At 39.8% G+C, this 23,049-nt stretch overlaps 1 protein-coding gene across 1 annotated transcript in view; it reads left to right on the top strand.

Moving 5' to 3' along the window:
• The first annotated feature begins 1,127 nt into the window (after positions 1–1,127).
• gabrb4 (gamma-aminobutyric acid type A receptor subunit beta4) overlaps positions 1,128–23,049 on the top strand; it is a 60,621-nt gene continuing 38,699 nt past the window's right edge. Inside the window, exons 1-2 of the mRNA XM_042499096.1 lie at positions 1,128–1,207; positions 5,393–5,487. Coding sequence (XP_042355030.1) covers positions 1,128–1,207; positions 5,393–5,487 — 175 coding nt within the window. The remainder of the gene's footprint in view (positions 1,208–5,392; positions 5,488–23,049) is intronic.

Here is a 23,049-nt window from a genome sequence, read left to right as displayed (position 1 = left end):
TCTGTGTGTGTGTTTTCCAAATTGTGGCAAAGTGGAAGAAATGCATGAAAACGCACCGGCACACACTCCCAGCATCCTAATGGGTTTCAGAGAGAATAGACAGCGCATGAACAGGCTGTCGCTAAGGAATTCACCTTAGGTGTCCCCCCCCTTTCTCCCCCACAGTAGGACATCATTTTAATTTAAGGGGGGAAAAAATCGACAGGAGACAAGATCCCCTCATCATGTCTCTCCGGACTGTTGCATGTCTGTCATTTGTTCAGTGTTTGGAGGAGAAGACGCGCGGAGCGCATTAAACGCCATTTAACGTTGGACATCGGAGGCAAGTGCGCTTTTCAAAGCTTCTTTGATATGATATCCGACGTTGTGATACATGCATTGGCGTATAAGGGGCCATCCATATTTCTCGGCATCTAATTTTTTTTTTTTTCACCAGAGGAGTGATATAGCCTGCTCTGACGTCTGCATCAGATATTACCCAGTGCTTTTTCAATGTGCATTTTCCCCTCAGTGACTTTGCGCTGATCTACATCATCATCAGCAGCAGCAACGGGGGGGCAAAAAAAGGGGAATGAAGATTTCATTTTTCTTTTTTTTAAACCTCCCCTTCTTCAGCCGGCGACCAGCGTTTCAAACAAATATCTTTTAACAACATCACGTTGTGGAATAGTCTGGGCTGCCGGAGCATCGCTGCTGGAACCATGCCTCTTCTGCAGATTTGGACTGGGAAATTTCATCCGCCGATTTGATCATCAAGGCTGCTGCTCAGTCATTCATGCCAGTGTTTGTTTTTTTAAGGGGAAGAGGACTTGTCATCACTTTTAAAAGTATTGTGTATGCTGTTTTTTGAGCAAGATGTCTGATCTTCTGGTGTTGGTCGAGGGGCTCTGTGACCTGCACGGATTTCCATAGCTGGGGAAAAAACAGCGGGGGCCAATTACCAGAATTTTGTTTTTCTACAAAAATCAAGATTTTAATGAAGACATCGCATGCGTAGATGTAGGCTAGTTTATTCGACATTTTTTAAAAGGCAATTATTTTTAATTGCCTGCTTTTACTTTGTGCGTTTTACTGGAGGACCACTGGACTGGTTGGATTATAGAAACTATATCTAAGGATTTGTGGAGATGTTGGGTCGTCAAGAAGATAAATTATGTGGAATTTTCTCTGCTCTGGCGGCTTTGTCCTTCTTCTGCTTTGTTCAAAGGTAAGAAAACGTCGCTTGGGGAGAGAAACCAACAAAAAAATCCACCTTCACACCAATAGACGTGATTACCAGTCAATAAAAGGCTGAGATGTGGCAAATCGCATTAACGGGGTACCCAGGCCTACTTATTAGGGGCATTGCTGCCGATATATGCTCTATTAGACGGTGCTGTGGCGCGCGCGAGCGTAAAAACATGCGCGTGCATGGTATCAAGCCTATTGTGAAACCTACTCCCGATATCAAAATGGGGATATGTGTGCAAAGGGCGACTCTCAGTATGCCTAAAATGACAGCACAAGCTGATGATTAGCTGATAAGATCAATCAGGAGGATCGATTGATTACTCCAGGGTAAGCAGCCAGATGTATGAGTCTACACTGCTGTGGCCACTCTGTCTGGAAGCCTACTTATATCACTCATCCCTATAAAGTAATATTTTTATTCATATAATCATTTTAATTGCACATTTTATTGAAAAATCCATCAAAATTGAGGAAAAAATTCCAGTAGGTCATCATCTGCATTTAAGATTTAAATAAATTAGCTCCTATCTAATCCCTGAAACATTGTGAATTACTGCACAAGCCTTCAAGATCACCATCCCAGCCCCAATCTCCAGATCAATCCCTTTATTGTTTTGTTGTTAAAGGCACTGATAGGCTGCAGATCCCTCGTGGCCTACTCCTTTTCCTTGGCTGCAGTAACCCACAGCCTCAGTTCTCAGAACTGGGTCGCACTTTCCTGACATCCTGATTCCACTATAATAACCCAGAATAACAGATGAAAGGGGCGTAATCTCGTATGTGTTTCAGGTGATATTTCCGCCTTGTGATGATGATGCTCTCGGGTGTCAAACCCACAAGTCCCGTGTAAGCGGCCAGCTTGATGAACAGCTGCACTACCTATGAGCTAATTGAACAGCGCTTCCCTGACTGAGCCGAGGGCTAGTGCTCCTATCAGGGGAGCAATTTTAACCCACTTCCTCCCCTCGTTTCCCCCCCTCACCCACCCCTTACGCTCATTCCATCCACACCCTCCTCCTCCTCCTCCAGGAAGCTCAGCTGGAGAGCCGGGCTCAGTCAGGTGATGCAGGTCATGGCACCAATGTTATAAGTGTCAGTCAGACTAGTGCGGACTATACGTTCCTCTTGGGGATAGTCTGTCTCCGAGCTCAGACCGGCCGAGCCTGTGCCTCTGACAGCACGATGGGAGGGTGTGTGGAGATTATTTAAACACATGCATGAATAAGACTGGGCTTCTACCTCATACATGAGCCAAAAAAACAGTGATTGTGACTTTTAGATCACTTTTTCTGAAAGGATTGACATCAATAAAATGCTTGGGAGGTGTATCACCCTCACAAACCTTTAACTGATTTGATGGAAACATGTAGGTGGGGTTACACGGGGAAAAATGCACACACAAGGCTGATTTTTGAACCTTCGCCTTGACAACACAAGAGTCAGCATAATTTTAATATGTTTGTCTGACAACTGACAGCAACATACAAAAAATATCCTCTGCGCAGTGTGAAAACTATAACTGAAATTAAGAAAGAAATATGACAAATGAATGCTTCCTTTAGAGCAGTGGATCCCAGATGGTCCAGCCACAGGGTCCAGATTTCTCCTAAATCACTAGTTTAAGGTCCACACTTTAGATAAATTACCACACATTCAGTTTTATTTCACAAAATGTAAACAGCACGTTGGATTAGAGGACAAAGAAATAAAACTGATTGCAAGAATTAACCAAAACAGCACCTCAAAATAGAAGCTCTGTGCTGGAAAGTCACTGTACTTCGAAATAATCTCTGTTTTTTCACAAATATGGCAAATTCACCTGTGGTCCATTTAGAATGGGCCCCTGACCCACCTTTGGACTGCAACCTAACAGTTGGGAAGCATTTCTTGAAAACGCTCAGCTTGCTCTGTGGGGGCCACTTTTCAAAATGATCAGAGTTTGGGGCCCAGTTAAAGAACAAACATTTATTGTATTTATCAGTATATATAATAATCAAATTACCTGTTTTGAACCGTTTTATGTTTGCCAGGGATTCGTTGTTCATTAAATGCCTGGATAAGTCATGGAATTTTACAATCACATGTTCCAGGGCTGAAGAAGTCAAGGAATTAGTAAAGAATCATTGAAAGTTTTGGAAAAGTCATGGAATTTTGTTGTGTGTAGTTAAATTGTTTGCAGTGATGGTCAATGAATCATCCCAAAAAGATGCAGAACAACCACAAAGAATTCAAAACAACTCCAAATAGATGCAAAATGACCCCCAAGAGACACAAAAAAGCAACCTTACAAAGAGACGCAAGAAACAACCACCGAGAGTCATGCAAAACAACCTCTAAAATGACGCAAAAAGCACCCCAAAGAGATGCAAATACACTCAAAAAGCTTTTGAGTCGATGCATTTCCTCTCTCCCTTTATGTTTGAACAGAGTTTGAATCTGATATCTTTGAAAAATATAAGTAGGACAAGAAGAAAACATTTTTATTATGGGTCCTGGAAAAGTCATGGAAATGTTTTGAAATTTTGTCCATGAAAATGTGTGGAAACCCTGGTTTTATGTCTAAACTCATTGTTGGCAAGTTGTAAATGAAACTGAAGCAATGCAGAACAGGTCAGGTGTATGCAGGAGCGCTTCAAGGATTTGAAGATATACAGACCTCTGTCGTTTTTTTAAAATTTTGTGTATGTACACAGAAAACAACTTTAAATATCAGATGTTGGCAATTTGTACATATCGTTTTAATCCAATTTTTCCCATCCACCCACTATCTGCGTCCCTTCCCACCTGTACTCATACTTCCCTCCAAAATCCCATCCAGTCAAACTGCCCCCGAAACCCCACCCAGCCACCAGAGAGTGGAGTACGTGCAAACATTTACATGCACAACAGTTCTCATCCCAAGTCGTCACATATTGTTGCTTTGTCTGTGGACTTTCATGTCTACATATTACACTCCAGGTGTCCTCCTGCATCTGCTGTTGATGTTCCTAGATACAGCCAGTGCCAGGATGTCAAAAAAAGCACGTGGTTTGGTTGAGAAAAAACATCATGATCTGGCTCTACATTCATAAAGAAAGCAAAGAATCTGCTCCTAGGTGAAAGTTCAGGGTTTGTTGGACCCATCCACCTCCCCTCCCATCGGCCCTAACAGGACCGTCACGCTCCTTATATTATGTCCTTACCAGCAGCGTTTATACATGATGCCATCCAGTAAGTGTATCATACAGCCATGTTACCAAGTGATGCCGTCAGTCCATGTATCACGATGCCGTGCCAGGTGCCATCCAGCTGATTGGCAGCATATCTTAACAACTCAGAAGGTTCTTTCCAGCTACATTAGAAATTCCACCTTCTGGCAGTATATCATACCGTTACAAAAAGTGGCGTTTGGCGTCAGTATCTCACGCTGAAATCACTCACAAAGCAGCGGTATTTGACAACTTCGGAATGAGAACAGGTTGACATACAAGCAATAACTTCAAATAAAGACATGAAATTAAATGAACAAATGACGAAAAAATGCACAACTTGTTATGTTTTCATGCACTCTGGCATCTTATTGACATTCATAGTATTAGAAAATGATCAGCGGACCATCCAGCACACAAATGTGGGCCAGATTTGGCCTGTTGGCCTTAAGTTGAGCATGACTGCTTTAGAAGAACATATGATGTATACATGTGTTAAATGCTGTTTCACCATGTAAGGGCTTCCCTTTCAAACATTCATGTCATTAACCCACTTGAAACCTGAGAAAATTGCCTTGTTTTGTTTTTGGGTTTTTTTCCAAGTGAAAATAAGGCAAAGAGCAACAAAGGAAGAAATGACCTGAAAATTAGCAAAAAAAAAATAGTAAAAAGTAAAAGAAATTACTGGAAAATTTGTGAAAAATTAAAATGCCCTGGGAAAAGTGCATAACAATATATGCAACTATGATAATTATAAATATAGTTTTCCTTGTTTTGCTTGTGATAGGCGTCTGAAAGCGTCACAAGAGAAGTGTTGTCGCTCCATGTTTCAAAGGGTTAATGTCCGTGCAGTAATCATTTATTGTGCCATATGTGTGTTCTGTAGAGAAACAAAATGTATCTGTTTTTGCTGCTTTTTTTTCCCCTCTCCACTACTTAAAATGGCTCTAAACACTCGTGCTTTCTGCCCGCAGCTCCTCCACTGGAAGCTCTGGAATGTCTGTGGCCAAGACCACCGTGGACAAGTTGCTGAAGGGATATGACATCCGTTTAAGGCCTGATTTTGGAGGTACGTGTTGAATCCATTTTGGGCTCTGTTATCAGGGGTATTTACAAGCCGAGGTGCGTGCACCGTGAGCCATTCCTGCTGAAATCTGTCGAAGAGTCGGCCCTTGGCAAAATATAGGGGGGACAGCTTTGATGTGACTGCTACCATGTCATTACTATGCATCTATTCACATATCGAAGATGGCTGCTCCTCGAGAAGTAGGGCACACGCGGAGAAGAGCAGTCAAACACTATGCTTTTTAAAAGCAGGGATAGTGGATGTATTGATTTTTTTTGTTCTGATTGGAGATGTTTTATGGCCTTGTTGTGTTACATGGCGGCTTTTCTGCGGCATTTGATTTGCAGATCAGGGAAAACACTTTTGGCCCATTAACTTTTATTGGAAATTGTGCATCTTTTATATCCGCTCTTTAGAATAATGGTTATTTTGATAATTGCAGAAAATAGAAGGCGTGGGGGACAAGTCATTAGTGTGTGTCATTTGGGTTGATTGTTTGACTGAAACTATTTAACCACAATAGATGTTGAGCAGTATGAAAATAGTTGGAATTTTGAGCAGCATACTAGCTTTTTAATGATTTTGTTAATGGTAGGGCTATTTTAAAGGGATAGTTCAGAATTTTGAAGTAGGGTTTTATGGGGATCTTAACCATAGACTGTATATTTCATACAGTAGATGTCAGTTGGTATACTCCCAGGTTGGAGAAGCAAGCTATTTGAGTCTTTGAAACTTGAGCAAAATGGTTTGATTTCCTTAAAAAAACATGGGGAAAAAGGTCAATGACCAACTTGGCTAGAAATGTCCCACAAATTGCAAGAAATTACTAAAAGGAGACAAAAAAGTACCTAAAAATTTGCTTTAAAAAAATAGCTTTAAAAAAAATTAAAAATATGTTCTATTGTCGGCTTTTACTAATTTCTTGCAATTTGCGGGACATTTTTTTTTCCAAGCTGGTCGTTGCCCTTTTCCATTTTTTTAAAACAAAGTAAACCAATTTGCTTGAGTTTCAAAGATTTAAATGCTTGAGAAAGATGTCCGAACACAACACTGATGAAGAAAACTGATGTCAGTCCACATTTCAAAGGGTTAATGAATGGTAGGCAGAGACAATGTGGCACCTATAAAATATCTGAATATGCTGTACAGCCAGGTTATGTCTACAAAAGCTCAACTACATTAAGAGAAATCATTTAATGATTACATGATACATGATGATGTTTATCGCCTTAAGAACTTTACATATTTAATTCACTGTGGCAGTTTGGCTTTTGTCTGTTTACTAAATAACGTGTTTAGAGTATTCACTATGTGTCTAATGTAGGAATATATAGATGTACAACTTGTAGACTGAATTTGGCTGATTATTTTTATCATATTTAACAGATGCAGTCTAATATATGAGTATTAGGTGTATACTATTCAGCAGTATCTTGTTAAAATAGGCCGCAGGCAGCAGCTTGTCAGTCATGCGACGACATCACACTTGATGAGAATGAGAGCAAGCAGTGAAAAACATATAGCAGGTGCGCCTCCTCATATAACCTTCCTCTGGTTGGGTGCTCTGCCAAAAACAGATGCTCTGATGAAGGCTTATGTGCCAAAATGCGTTAGCCTGATGTTAGCCATTGTAAAAAATATGTTATAGTTGAGGTTACGTCTCCGTTCTGTCTTTTGGAGTGCTGCCATTCCAGAGTTGTTTTCAGAGATTCAGAGGAAGGAAATGAGAGCAAGCAGCAAAGAAATGTCTCATTCACACCAGTTTCAGACATTTGAATGAACCAGAAGTTGTTATGAGCATTTTGTTTAAGAATTTTCAATTTGCAGTCTGTTTCAGTCAAGGAATTATCAGCTTTATTAACACCCTACTGCCCCACACCAAAGGCATTTCAAGTGGTGTCTTTGTGATAGCTGGCAGCAATTTTAACCAATCTGAATGACTTTAAAGACTATTGTCTTCTTCTCTAGCAACTCAAGTCAATGCAGACAAACCAGCTAAGGAGCCGATTACATTGCAACAGTTGTTGCATGAAACGTTAAACTTTTTTTTGTGGTTTGGCCTTTTGTTAACACGACAACAGCATTTTAGGGGCCTGAAAACACAAACTTTTAAAACCGGTTTTTGAAAACGCCACCCTTTCTGTCGCCATATAAAGTGACAATACGCAGATCCTGTGAAAACAGTGACGTCATGGCTGCACTTTGTACGTGCACATTACATTTCAAACAAAAAGCCATGTGAGAGTGGAGGGACAACAATAACAACAGTAGCAGACTACCCAGCCGTATTTGTACTGCTAACTCTATTGAGTTTATTAACGCTGTCAGTTCTCGTCGCGTGCGTTCGCCATCATATTCTTGTTTGTCTATACTCAAATTTTGTGCCATATTTTTGTTGACCCAATTTTAACTAAACTAATAAGTACATTTTACATCAAACTAATTGACTGACATCAGTCATGCAACAGCACCATTTTGTATCACATTTTATATGAAACATAAGCAAGAATGTGAGGACATGAAAGAGAAATACTTCGTTTTTGGCAGATTTCAACATTTTTTGAGCTACCTTGACTTAAGATGATGTCAATATACATCTGTTTCGCTATTGGTTGCTTAAATTATAAATTTGTTTGTTATAGCCCACTTTTGTCTAGCAGGCTGTGAATGCACTGGAGTGGGCAGAGCAAGTTTTACAGAGTGAGTATCCCAGGCAGAGAGTAGCTGTGCTTTACCCTCAGGCCAGGGAGCTGTAGTCCATCATGTCTTGATATTTCCAACATCAGTCAGCTACTTCTGTCGTGACACAACTGCTGACGACCTTCAGCTCTTGAGATTCAACAAAGAGGGCTTTAATTTGGCACAATGCTGGGCACTAACTGAGGCTCCTAACAGCCTGGCCAACACCCGCATTTGAAATAAAAACTAAAAGGTGTACATCAGTGGGAAAAAGACAATGGTTTGAATGGTGCCATATGATTTTATTGATGTGTTGTGGCCTTGCCAAGAGTATATCCAGATGAGAAGTCCACTCTGCAATCACGCTATTCAGACCCTCTTCTCCCAACTGATCTGCGAGCAAAACAGGAATTCACTCAGACCCCAACAGTAGGTACTCTGGCATTCAGGATCTTGCAGGGAAGTGAATTGTTTGTTTGTTTTTTCGCAATAATAGGCATTTTTATTATCTAATTTGTAGAAAAACTAGGCTTTGTTTTCCTGACTAATGCATCAGTTGCATATTGTATATGTATGTCCTCTCTTTCATGATCTGCTTGTTTGGATTATAGCCTTCGGATGTAACTCCCTAACAAACTGCCCATGGTCATGGAGATGAATCATAGACCACAACACCCATGTAACCTGAATGATGCATTACGTAGATTTAGATTCAGCAAGGCAACCAGAGCATTGCAGAATAAGAAAGCTAAGCTAAGAAAGTATTTTTTTGAGGATAGCACCAGTGTTTTTTTTGTTTATTTGTTTTGTTTTCCCATATTTGTAATATGAGAGTATAAATTTTGAACTGATTCATACTATTACTACCTAAAATGAAAGTATGTTTGTCATGATGCAGATTTCTTTTACAGATTTGCTCACAAATTAAGCAATATTTTCGATATTTTCAAGAATATTTTGAAGCAGCTTGTGAGAGTTCTGCAAATCTGGCATTACCTTGTAGAAATGACCGTTAAATAGAGCTCTTTTCTACTATGTGTTTCTTTTGTGCGAGATTTGGCTCTGATTTACTGCATACTGAAGCCCTCCAGAGTTTCAAAGTTAAGTCATTTCAGTGAGTAAGATCAGATTAATGCCTATGTTGCAAGGTAGTTGTGCCAGATGTTTGAGCACTGTGCATTTTGCCTTGTGTTTGATGACGTGACCTAAGACTGCTCTGTAGGGTTAATGATAATAGCATACAGTATTGTGCCTTCTGTTGGGAGAGTTTTCCTTCCCTGACTTTCAAGAAAGCACTCAAAATTTCTCAGGGACCCAGAGATGGCTGGAAACCTAATATCATCGTCATGGTCAGATTGGCCATGACTGGCAAAGAGAGATCTGACTGAATTGACAAGAAAAATCAATTACAGCACTATATCCAAAGCTACTGGGTAGTGTTTAAGAAGGAGCTGGGCACCCTCAAGGAATTTAAAGTTGGGAAGCACATCAGTCAAGAGACCACCTCAGCTTGTACTTCATGCCATGAAGGCAAAAGCATAGGAAGAGTTGGAGCATTTGCACAGATGATGGATCATCAGGCCAGTGCTTGTTTTGAAGAGGGTGGCACCCATCAAATCATTCCTGAAATTAAAAAAATGATATGAGCCGAATATTGAAAGGCACAAAGATTTGTTTGTGTACAACTCCCAAGTACAGACATGGGCCAACCATGTGCCGTACAGAACCTGCAGGTTTTCCAGCTGACCAAAGAATCTTCTTAGTACTCTTCACAAGTAGAAGGTACAAAGTCATTGGTAAAATCACCTGCTGAGGTTATAAGACTGTTTGCCCTCCACAGCACATGGTTGGCCACCCTTGGACGAGTGTTATTGGCATCTATCCCAACCATTTCCCGGTACAAGTTTAGACAATGGATAGAGGAGGACGTTATGTCGGCACCAACAGTGTCTCGACAATGCTTTTGGGGGACCAGAATGGTTGTACCTAACATACATAAAGATCATTTGGGTGCCTCTTTGTTGAAAGGCCATGCTCAGCTGTATGTTTGGTGGCCTAAAATAGACAAGGAGGTTGAGACTAAGCCAATCAAGAATGGTTCCACCAACTCCTAACATGCTCAAGGAAGTCCATCCAAAAAGCAGATGTTCCTCATCTGTCCCTGGAATCGTGGATGCTCACTCAGAGTATATTGACGGCCCCATTGCGATAGGGTGTTTGCAGTCCATGGCCTGCTCAATTTTTTGAGTTCTAGAAAAATAGCATTCATTACAGCTTGTTTTTAACCTGCACCTTATGGTTTAGAAGAGCAAGCGAGCACACAATATAGGAAGGCTTTTAAATATCACCAGGAAAGGTTTGGCTTGTATTCTGCACCAGCTCACCTTGACATATACAAACCCTCTGCAATGCATGGCACGGTCTGTCTGACACATGGCCTTAACACATACAGTACAGTACATGTTGGCCTGGCAGGATATTATGCTGTATGATGAAGTGGTTTTCATGAAAGTGATGACCCATAAAATGTATCTGAATAAATTTATTAAATAGAGTAATGAAATACATGACCTAGCTAAATCAGTTTCATAAGAGGCCCATATAATTATCAACCAGTCTCTCAGTAACTTTACAGATATGGTATTACCTTGTAGTAGATGATTATTTGAATAAATTCTACGACAATAATAAAAGTTTTAGATTGTAAAGAAAAGCATGCTGCTTTGGCGTGTGATTTAACCTCAGGACAGTTCAAGTGCGTCTTTGTGTATTTATTTTACCTACTGTACCACTGACTTCTCTGCTCTTTACTGCAATGTGCATGAAAAGACTCCTGGCTTGTTCAATCCAGTGAATCTACGCAATCAGCCTTGTTGTCAGATTTTTTTTTTAATACCACCTATGGCCATGACAAAGATGCCAATCAATGGACAGTTTGTTTGATTGTTTTTTACTTACTTATGTGTAACGTGGTTCCCACTGATCCTTAAAAAGTCTTAAAATATATTGAATTAATTGAGCTAAAAATAAGGTCTTTCAAAAGTCTTCAAAATGCTTTGGAAAGTAAGATTTTATGAATTTTTTTTTTCTTATGTGCATTGTAAAATCTCAAAATAATTGGTTATTTAAAAAAAGAGGAAAAATAAAAAATGAGAAAAAACAAGTCATGTCATTGCTTTTACTTTAAATATTTGGGGAAAAAAATCCCCTAACTTTAAGTAATTGATGTCCTTTTATGTTTTTTGTTTTTTTCTCCCATTCGGATTATTGTAATATTGATCTTAAACTTAAATTAAGTTGCTTTGAAAAAGTCTTAAAAGTCTTACATCCCACTTGCCTTAACCTGTGTGAACACTGTGGGCTACAGGGTGTGTGGTCACTTTTAAGTCTTTATCTGCTCCTGCATGCGATCTTGTAATAGATTATTTCTTTGTATGCGCACTCCTGTTATCAGGGGGTCACGGACAGTGCGGGGTGGGGTGTGTACCGTCGGTCAAGAAAAAAAGGGCGGGGTGTTGTGACATTGCTTCTGTCGCCATGTATTGATTTGCACATGGGAACTGGAATCATGTAGAGTAATGGATCACCCATGTGCAGACTTGCTCGAGATTCTATAGAGAGATAAATTCACAGTATCAAGCTCAATATTGAAGAAAAATCCAAAAATCCAAATGCGTCAACCAGTCAGTCAGCTGGGAGAGATAACAGGACCCAGCTCAGCTCTCACCTTGGTCACACATTCGTCCTTCTGGAGGACATATTTCATATCAAGCTGTCATCATCACGGGAATGGGTTTTATGAGCCCAGCTCCCATCATTAACAAAGCATGAAGGGTGACATATCACAAATGCTGTGAACATGCCATTCTCGCTGCTGAGCTTTTAATCGAGGAGAGCATGACATTGCTGGACTACAAAGAAACAAACTTGTTAAAATTCCCATTCATCAGCCCTTAGCACTACAGTATTTTATGGATACAACCACACAGACTCAAATGTGCTGTTGTGGGACCTTTTTTTCTGGACAAGAAGATAGCTGGAACAAGGCATGGCAAAATATGTGTTCAAATGCAAGTGATGATTATGAAGAGCATAGTGAACTTGAAAGCCTCCCCCACCCCACCCCCACTAAATATAGTTGACAAATGTCCAGCGGCTGTTCTGAGGCAAGCACTTTTGAAATGGTGACTTTGGGATGAGCTTGTAGTCATAGAGACAATATATTCTTATATGATCAACCCTGTGTAGGCTGCGCTGTATAATACAACTCTGTTTCCTTTATTATATCTGTGTGATACTATATTGCATTTAAAATAATGTTGTGGTAACAATAGGTGGATTTCTATTACAGCATTGTGCAAAATGTCAACAGTATTTTGGAAATGTTTATAAAACACGATTGTGAGATGACTATGATTCCTTTGAGTCATGTTCTGTAACTTCTCCTCTGGTGATAACTTTCCAAGAAGCATGGTGATGGATGTTCAAAACATTAGCAGGTTTATTTCTATTGCAGCCACCACACTAGCTGTCATTATTTCCAATCCAAGGCAACGTAGGAATCTTATGCAAGCAATAATGAAAAAGGCAAGCCCCTTATATGTGGGTGCGGCTACATATGAGGCATTTCTAGGAGGTCATAGTCCACAATTTCATAGAGGAAGTCTTTTGAAAAGTTATAGCACTTGCTACACCATGGCCAAGGGAGCCAGTTTCTACCTACAAGTGCAGAGCGTCATGTGACCTATAAAAGCAGGAAAAAAAGTGTTTCAATTGCAGTTTTGCAAATTACAGCTTTTTCAAATCACCTGACTCTGATTACTGTAAAGTTGAAGCTTCGACTGCGTAGACTAGGAAGATGCAGTGCGCTAATAATTCCATTTTCACTTAAGGCTTAAGTGCAGTAGATGATGACAGCATCAAATACAGTTATGAATCGACTGTATAGTGGTCATGATTGCTCCAGAAGTTGTATTTGTATTGCATGTAATGCACTGGGCTGTTTCATACTATTCAGCTTATTTGCAGTGGTTGTTGATTATGTCAGCATTTACATTGTCTTCTTCTGCCTCCGATACTGAACATGGAAAATAATTTAGATTATCAGCACAAATACAGTGCTCTGATGCTTTCCTAAGCTACTCTCCTTCCTTACTTTGTCCTTGTCTGGTGTAATAAACAGCAATACTGGCTTAGTGTGTATTTAAATGGTATTCTGTCAGTTGTGCAGCAGAGAGAAAATGAATTTCACTGAGCATACTGTAGATGTGCATAAACAGGATGACAAAGAAACTGGAGAGCCTGTAAATGTCTAACAGAAGGTGCTGTACTGGGGTAATTTATGAAGTGTTGTCAATTGTTGTAGACAGCCCTGCAGATTTTAGAAATCCACGTGACTGCTCAAAATTGCAAGCAGTAATCTGTGCTGTGATTATTTTGGATGACTTCAAATAAGGGCTTCAGAGGTGCATGTGGAGATGCAAAATGTGTCTGTACAGGATGTATTAATGAAAGTTCACTTGTGTTCAAAAAGGACAGAAAGGAAGGCGTCCTGTCCTCAGACTGTAGTATCACAGCAATGTATAGCTCCGCTGAGAATAATACAGAAAACAGGTGACTGTGAGAGTCCTCGGGGGGTCTCTGGGGTACTGAGAGCATTTTCAGTTTCACAGCAGTTATCAGATCCATGAAATAAAATTATTTTTGTTAAGAGGAGACTCATATAAACATTTAAAGGGGTAGTTCAACCAAAAATGAAAATTCAGTCGTCATCAATGATAATTTGCATAATAATAATGACAACTCTTGATAGTTTATCCGTCACACCCACCCCCAACAGCCATAGTGTTAATTCCTCTAATGCAGTGAACATTGAAAGTCATGTTGCTTCTATAGCTGCTCATAAAGCCATGCTTCTCCACTGCAGACAACTGTCTGTCAGGGCTCCATTACAACATACATTTATCACAATGTACTCTAAAGGAATTTGACACCAGCCTTTAATGGTTCCAACTGAAGAAGCATTAGCGTATATTTTGCAGTTTAACGATCTCGAACATTAAAAGGCATCAATAGGTGCCAGGAGCGCAGGGACGTGAGAGCCTGACTCGATCTGTGAGGCAGCTTGTGGCCATAAACGTGAGCACCTGATCCCCGGCTATAAGCAGCATTCATTTTACCACTCTGATGCAGCCCGGTGCCGGTTCATCCTGTCATCAAAGTACGGTCACCTGTCCCTGCCTGCCGTACGCAGCCTCGGTTTTACTGATCTCATTTCCCATTGACCCAAATGAGCCTCAGCTGCAGCTTGATCTTGTTTGTAATGGAAAAGCAGTAAATGTAGCCATGAAACTGCAGATCAGTTGCAGTGAGACTGGTGAGTAGAATAGACACTTAATTGACCGAATATGAAAGAAGAGCCCGGATATATGAGTAAAAGCAGGAGCTGTAGCACTTTATATTCAGGTTCTAATGTACTTTACTGTATGTTCTGTTAGTGTTATTGATGTTAAACTTTGTGTCCTGCAAGAGTACAGCAGGGATACTCAGTTTGCTTTGCTTGGGGGCCACTGCAAAATGACAGGAGGCCAGGGGCCCGTAGCAGCAGCCCCATACATTTTTCTAGGATGTTTCTAGTATATTAGGACATTCCTAGGATTTTAGGACATTTCTGGGATTTTAAGACTTTTCAAAGATTTTGGGACATTATTTTGGATTTTAGGAAGTTTCTAGGAATTTAGGACATTTCTAGGATTTTGGGACTTTTCTCAGATTTTAGGTCATTTTCAGGATTTCAGGACATTTTATGGATTTTGGGACGTTTCTAGGATTTTATGACAAATCTAGGATTTTTATGATGTTCCTGGGTTTTCAGGACGTTTCTAGGAATTCAGGACATTTGTAGGATTGTAGGACTTGTTCTCCTTTCAGCATTTCCCCTTCTTTTAGGGGACGCTACGGCAAATCAACCTCCTCCTTTATAGAATTCTAGGACATTTCTAGGATTTCATTGCATTACTAGGATTTGAGTCCTTTATATGATTTGAGGACATTTATAGGATTTTAGGACATCTGTTAGATTTTAGGGCATTAATAGGATTTCAGGACAGTAGGGGCTAGGACAGCTAGGACCTGTGCTCTGTCAGGGAGTGCAGGGGATCCTCCACTGACACTTTTTTTTTATAAACAAGCTCTATTTAATGCTGTTTTGTGCACTCTGGCACCTTATGGATACTAAAAGTACAAAAACAATTTACAGTGTGAATCACTTTATTTTTGGTGTGAATTAGAAAATGGTTGGGGGGCCACGTGTCACCCTATTGGGAGCCAGATTTAGCCCGTGGGCCATAAATTGAGTATCACTTCCGTATGTAATTTAATGTCATTGATCTTAGGCTTTGATTCCTGTGAGATTAGACTAAATGCTCTTTACATACTGTATGCATGCAGAAATACTTCCCACACAATAGTTTTCCCCTCTGAGATCGTGACTGATTGATGTGTGCAGGACATCAGCTGCAACCTGCATTCTGCCGGCTGCAGCCAGGAAGTGATATACAGCTGCAGTTCTTTCAAGAGTGGACACTTTTGCAATACTGAGGACAATCTCTTAGTCTGTGTGCAGCCACATGTCAAATGGTGGGCCGCTTTGCATACGGCCTGATAGCACAGGCCGTCGTAACTCAGTCTCAAAGTAATGCCTATTCAGCGAAAAAACAGGAGTGTGTTGTCAGTATCCCAGGATGGATGTTGGGGCATGAACAAGTGGTATCTATCCTGATGAAGAGAGAACACACAGTGATTTATTTCAGAGGAAACACGGGAAAAATGCTCAAGCTGGGCGCTTTTCCCTCTTCCCTTCACTTAGATTTTCTATTTGAATTAAATGAGGTGTGTATGTAGGCAGGCAGAGGGGGGCAAGGGTGCTGAGAGATAGCATGCAGGAGAAAGGACATACTTCATCTTCCCATTCAAAGTGTTGTTTTCAGCAACTTTGAAATGAAGGAGAAAAATGCTGATAGAATTGCACCAGAATGTATCGCAGTGGACTGCAAAGTACAAAAACCTTAGGTCAGGCATTGGTGAGGCATCCTGCATGCTGGGCTTTTTTTTTCTCCTTTTCCACTCTTCTCCTAAGGTCCCCAGTGACTCACTTTTTGAACCTGCAGAGATTGATGGGAGGTGTGCCCTTGTGGCCAAGGGCAAGATGCAGCTATCCAATTGTTTCACATAGATAAACAAGGAAAGAAATGTCATTTACAGCATCTGGAGATAGAGGCTGCCGTCCTCACTACCAGGAAGCACGCTTAAAAGCCCATCTCATTATTAAACTCCAACAGCCGGCTGTGTAAAACGGGTTTCCACATAAAAATGATGTGTGCATCATGCAGAGCTGGAGGAAACAACAGGATGGGAGAGTGTCGATGTTGAAGTCAACAATATGAGAGAAACATTAATAATATAAAAGCTAGACTTTATGGTCTGCAAGCTGTACTAATATGCTTACGGTCAGAGATCTTCATAATAATTGGCCTTTGTAGCTGCATCCTGTTTGATGTTTGGCCAACTATGTCTACTACTGAGCCATTATCTAAACAGTTCCTGCAGGATTTTGAGGGCTTTGTGGGGATCTTGCATCCCAAAATGCCTGATTTCACTGCAACTTTTCTGAAAAATTGTAATGCATGTTGCAATGCTTTAGGCACACAAATCGCGAGAGCAAGTGAAAATAGTAAAAAAATAGTTAGGATTCACCAAATGATTCAAATAATATCATTTGTTTCGCTGGCTCTTGGGACTGTTGCTTGAACTATAGGTTGTACTTCCACATTTTTGTATTGCCCACCAATGCAGACACAAGGAGTATAGAGCTGGATCAGGAGACAGACCCACCCATAGCTGTCTGTCTCAAACTCCAACCAAAATTCAATTAAAACATTACAACTAGGCAGTGCTGATTGAATAGAAATCAAGCTTATGTAACGCACTGCCTATTTCTTGCTTAAAATATTTTCAGAAACATATTTTAATGCCCTATTTAGCTGTAAAAGCGAGAATTTGTGAACAGGAAGTGGGTGCCATACTGCTTTCTACACAGTGAAAATGGAGATCAACAGTAAAACTTGGCAGCGGTTGGTTATCAAATATAAACCAAGATTCTGTTACTAAGATGTATATTTCTTGCCACATTTTCAGAACCATGTTTTGACTCAGCCTTTATCTTTAAAATGAGATCTAGATGGCAAAATTTGAGTCAAACGGACAAGGATGCATTATGTCACCTATCAGCAGGTGCATTTATTAGTACGATGCATTCTAGTTGTAGGTTTTCTACCTTTTCAGCAAAAGCAAATGTCACAGTCCTTTTTCTCTGTTTTCTCTAGTCATGTAGTTTTATGTTAGGATCGTAAAATACTTCTTTAAATTACGTAACAACTGACTTATTTTAACCCAAGCCATGATCTTATTCTCTAACCCTTTTACTTTTGTTACCTACACCTTTTTTTTTTAACATTGAAAACCTACTTGTTAAACAATTGGAATTAGATATTCAAATAAGTGCATGTGTCTGTCGCTGGTTCTCCCTAAAGGTTTTTTTTTATATTATTTTAGGAGACACTGGCAACTGACTTATTCTCTCATTTTGGTGTGAGGATGTGTTGTTAACAACCCAGACACCATTTTGCAACGACATGTTCATTTTCCCATAACTCCTCTGCAGCAACAGCTGTGTTACAATCAAGCATGTTAACTTCGAACAAGGCCGAAGCTCACAACATTGAGCTTTGTCATCGTAAGAAGTAAAGAACTCAAGTAGCTGGCTGTTTGTTGGCACTGTTTTTTAAGTGCATGCTTTCAAAAGATGATCCATTATTCAAGATTTTTTTTTTGTCGGGTAGGTACATCGACGTCGCGGGTACACTGTGTCTGCTCTTATTGAGTCATCAATTTCAATCAAAGTCTGCTATGCAAACATTTGAAAATTACTTAAACATGTTAATGTGTCATATAGACGTATGTTTTTCTGCTGATGTGGATCATAATCAGATAATCTCCAAATAGTCAGATATTCTGTCTTTTACATAACTGCTGTGTATGTTAGACATATATTTATTTCTGAAGTCAAATGCCTACTGGATTATCATCATTTACTACCTGCAAAGTGCTCATTTAGTTTATAATTTATGCTGTCGGCTCTCCATTAAAAGCATCTGGAATAGATCCGTCCATTTTGCCCGTAAGGTCGCATGCCTCTACAGTTCAAGTAATAGACATACGTATTAACTGACTGATGAACTAAACTCCTCCTTTAGTAGCACAACGCACCTTTGTCTTTTCGTCTCCTTATTTCTTCCTTTGAGTCTTTGAACACACACCAGCACACACTGTCACCTTTCCTTTAGATTCCACTTTCTTCATTGGGTGTAGTTTATTTTGTTGTCCTGACTTTACATTTATGTGGTTTTGTTTTTGATACACTATTTTTTCCGTTTTTGAGTCTGTCATTTACAGTCTGTTATCCAGCTCTGTTGACGTTTGTTTGTCACGTTGTTGTTTTTTCCTTTGTTTTGTTTGAGGAGAGATGTTTTTTTCCCTCTGAGTTTCTTTTTTTTTATTTCACCTGCACAATGTGACTTTCTCTGTTCCTTTGGTCTATCATCATTTCATGTGCAAATAAATGAACTCTAAACTCTAGGTGGCAGTGCAGGAGAGGCAAAAGGTATTAATAAGTCAGATTTATTCAGACAAAAAATATCATTCAATACATGGGGCACATGATTTTTCTTAGTTGAAGCTTTTTCATAACTCATATATTCTACTGCATCTCTCTTACATCCTGCACTGGTCAACAGACAGTTGCACATTCAGTTTGTTGTTTTCAGCTGTTTCATTTTAGCCGTTTCTCAGATGAGTCGCCAGAAGAAAATCTTGGCTTTAAACATTTCTGCAAATGTAACATTTGCACGTATCATATCAACATTTCTACAATGACGTAGGGATCTTCTTAAGTCATGAATGCTTCCTTGGTAGGATAGGTGCTTCAAAGAAAGACTAGGCAAGACTCCTTCCGAGCATTTGGTGAACAGTCTTTAGAACATGCTATCAAAAGCCCAGGTGTGCATTATGCCGCCCCCACCTCCGTCCATCCATCCATTTTCATCCGCTTATCTGGGACCTGGTCAAGGGGACAGCAGACTGAGCAAAATGCCAACACATTCTCATCCCAACTCATTGCATGGTGCTGCTTTGTCAGTGACAGCCCGTTCCAGTTGGACCCAGAAGGTGGCTGTTGTCGTCACACTCGTACGCTGCAAGCACTGACGGAGCGGACATATTTGATGATTTCGGAGTGAGAACGGGTTGAAAATACTCCAGAATTCCCTCTCCCTGACGACAATTACCAACTCTTCCAGGGGAACCCGAAGCAGATAGGACATGCAATACCTCCAGCATGTTCTGGGTCTGTCCCGGGACCTCCTACCAGTTGGACGTGCCCAGAACACCTCTAATGGGAGGCAGCCATTCTGCTCAGATGCCCGAACCACTTCAGTGGCCCCTTTTGAGCTCCTCAACTTATCTCTAAGGCTGAGCCAAGCCACCCTATGGAGAAAACTCATTTTGGCCACTTGTAACCGTGATCAGTTCTTTCGTCACTACTCAAAGCTCATGACCAGAGGTGGTCGTTGGGATGTAGATGGACCAGTAAATCGAACGCTTTGCCTTTTGGCTCAACTCCCTTTCCACCACAACACTCCGACACAGCTCCCACATCACCTCAGATACCATGCCAAGCCACCTGTCCATCTCACAAGACATTTTACCCTTACTCGTGAACAGGACCTTGAGTACTTTAACTCTTTGAATCTCCGCCTTCATTTATGGCAAATTATGCACAAAGAATTGTGGGTGCTTCATTCACACTGAGGATACATACATGCATCCTTGAAAATTCTCTGAAGAAAGGACCTCGGTAGAATTTGAAGCGTCCTTGACATTGGAACAGTCCTTCGGCAGGATTCGATGACGTAGCATACTTGAAATTTAGCAGTTTAAGAAGCCTGCCAAGCTACAGACCACTATTCGAGTACAACAGACAAAACTGGCTGTTTTATGATGCATTTTGCAGTTCATAGGGTATATTTTATATTAAACCAACTCTGAGAGTCCAGTTTTATTATGCCTACTGTCTTGTCATTGGAGAGATGACAGGAAATAAGGGGAAGTATATAGGGGATGACATGAAAAGGTCCCTGGCCAGATGTGAGCCAAGGACGCTGTGGTTTATCGTCATTTCCTTAACCCCCTAAGCTTCCAGGGCAGCACAATATTTCATACTTTGCCAGCTTGAAAAAAAGAAAAAGAATCCAGGGTAAAAAACAAAACAAAAACATATTTTGTCAATGAACAACATGATCCCTTATTTGCTTGCATGTACACCAGACTTAGTGTAATGGTCACAAATTAATATATTAATGAAGAATTAATTTGTGAATCCAGCTCTCTTGAGACACATTAGCCATGATCGTTGAGGAGGATCTACACATAATTACCACAGGTTAATGTAATTATGCAGGCAGCTTCGGCAGGACTTACCGTTACATGGCATGCCACTGAAGTAACCGGGATTTACTGCATATGTAGGGTTACTCCTGAGATTAACTTTGACTGAGTCGGAGGCAGTTGTCTCTAACTAAAAGTCCTTTTCCTCTTGGTTATACTTTATTATTATTATTATGAAAGGACATGGGAAAGATGGCATTGATCAAAACTGTCAATGTGTGACTTGCTGAATAAATTAGGTCTTTAAGTAAATAAATTATAAGTTGGATCATAAAGGACTATTAAATAAATAATGCACTTATTTGGCCAATAAGTTTCCTAATGGCTTCAGGATAAATCCTGCAGCGAGCAGACATTGTCCTCAAGTACCCACTCTGTACATGAACATGCTGCCTTTTCTTAACTATGAGATTAAACTTCAAGTCTTCGTTTCATTTCTTTTTGAATTTTTGTTTAAAACAGAATCGTGACTCATACCATCTTGCACATACCGTCCTCTGTTTGTGCAGTGCTTGGCCATCAAATCCAGCTCTGCACATCTGTCTGCAGCATGAAGCATCATTTTGTGTTATTGTACTGTTATGTCCAATTTATTTTTCTCTGTTGTAATCATTTTTTTAACATATGCTTATTACCTTTATGCAGTTACGCACTGAAACATACAGCACGCTGTACAAACATCTGAACTTTCCCCCAGAGGAAACATGGCAGTTTCAAAACAGCAAAAAATAATTTTAATAATAAAAAGAGGAAGTTAAACATAAATTTGATGTGCAAAGGACCATAAATAAATAATAATTACAGTAAATAAAATGAATAACATGAAAAAGCATATAAATACAGCATCTATCAGGGTACATTTCCCATTTTTCACAGTGAATTGACATTTCCAGTGTTACCTCCCTCCTCTAATGCCTCTTTAATATCACTGTTTTTGAGAAATACCCAAAATTTCCTCCAAATTTTATTACGCCTTAATCATTTTACTGTCTTCAGAAAAGTGATGAACCTTAACTTATGAGAGAATTGGCATACATTTTTGACATGCTTTCATTCCCATGAGATGGACTCATTGTTTAACATCCAAATGTGCACATTTATTTCATACTTTAAAGCAATGTTTTATTTACCTGACTAATCTAAAATTAAACCATATCCTGTAATTCACCCTTCGTCCCTTCGGAGTACTTTAATAATGCGCCTCATGGGATTGTAATATATGAATTTGGAAATGCAGCCACTAATGTGTGCAGTGTTTCATAATTCACTGACAAAATCTGTGTATGTAAGTAGGAAGCATTGTTCATATGCAGCTTCTTCCGGTGGAATCTAAGTAGGTTTCATATATCAGGTTGGAGGTTTGTGACAGGATAGGACGATAAGATGAGGCCACCTTTACTTATCCCCTGTCTCTCTGGCTTCCTGTGATGTACTGCCTCTGCTCTCCTGTTTTACCTCATCATTTACTTTTCCCTTCTCCTCCTTCTTTTTTCACTTGTCGTGCACGAGCTGCTTTAATGCTTTCCCTTTTATTCGCCAGCTATCACCAATCTTACCTTGCTATTTCTCTAGTTGCTGTAACTGCACTGTATATTCAGACAGAAATTTTACAGGTGGATTATCGGCCATTAGATAATGGCAGTGTTGGGAGGGTTACTCTCAAAACATATCCCACTACAGATAACTGAATATATGCCCTTAAATGTAATTTGTAATGTATTCCATCAAATTACTCAAAGTAAGTTGCATATTCTAAATATTTTGTATTACTTTTGAAATACTTCAAAATTGTATTGTTGAGCTCATTTGTCAGGATCTTATATTTTCACGCCTGTTACTTGTATTTGGTTACTCTCCAACCCAAGATAATGGCAGTGCAAGCTGTAGAGATGCCATGCAACTTTTATTTGATGAGAAAAGTCCAGTTGAGATTGAGATCTCATTTTCAGGACACTACATGTAAAAAAATAAATAAATAAAATTTAAAAAAGGTTCCTGAAAATCCCCTAACCCACAGTCTCGATTAGAAATAGTCAATGGTCAAGTAATAATGAAAGTAAATAAATATTATAATAAAAAAAATGTTGTGGAAGGAGCAAAGTGTCTGTAAGAAACTAGAGTTTATGCGCGGAGTGTGAATAACCTATTTTATTTTTAATATTAATAGAAATGATTAAAAAAGAATTGATGGATATGGGACAGTCATAGAGGGAATGCAGGTTAAATGACTGAAGTTAAAGATATATGACACAACTAATTAGGCATTGAGAAAAATGTTGAGCAGAACTGCAAAATAAATTGCAGTGTCAAGTCCGTAGGTCTCCT

The sequence above is a fragment of the Plectropomus leopardus genome, chromosome 13, assembly GCF_008729295.1.
Source record: "Plectropomus leopardus isolate mb chromosome 13, YSFRI_Pleo_2.0, whole genome shotgun sequence".
NCBI lineage: Eukaryota > Metazoa > Chordata > Actinopteri > Perciformes > Serranidae > Plectropomus > Plectropomus leopardus.
Note: the sequence above shows the minus strand (reverse complement) of the source record. Positions and strands in the feature narration are given on the sequence as shown.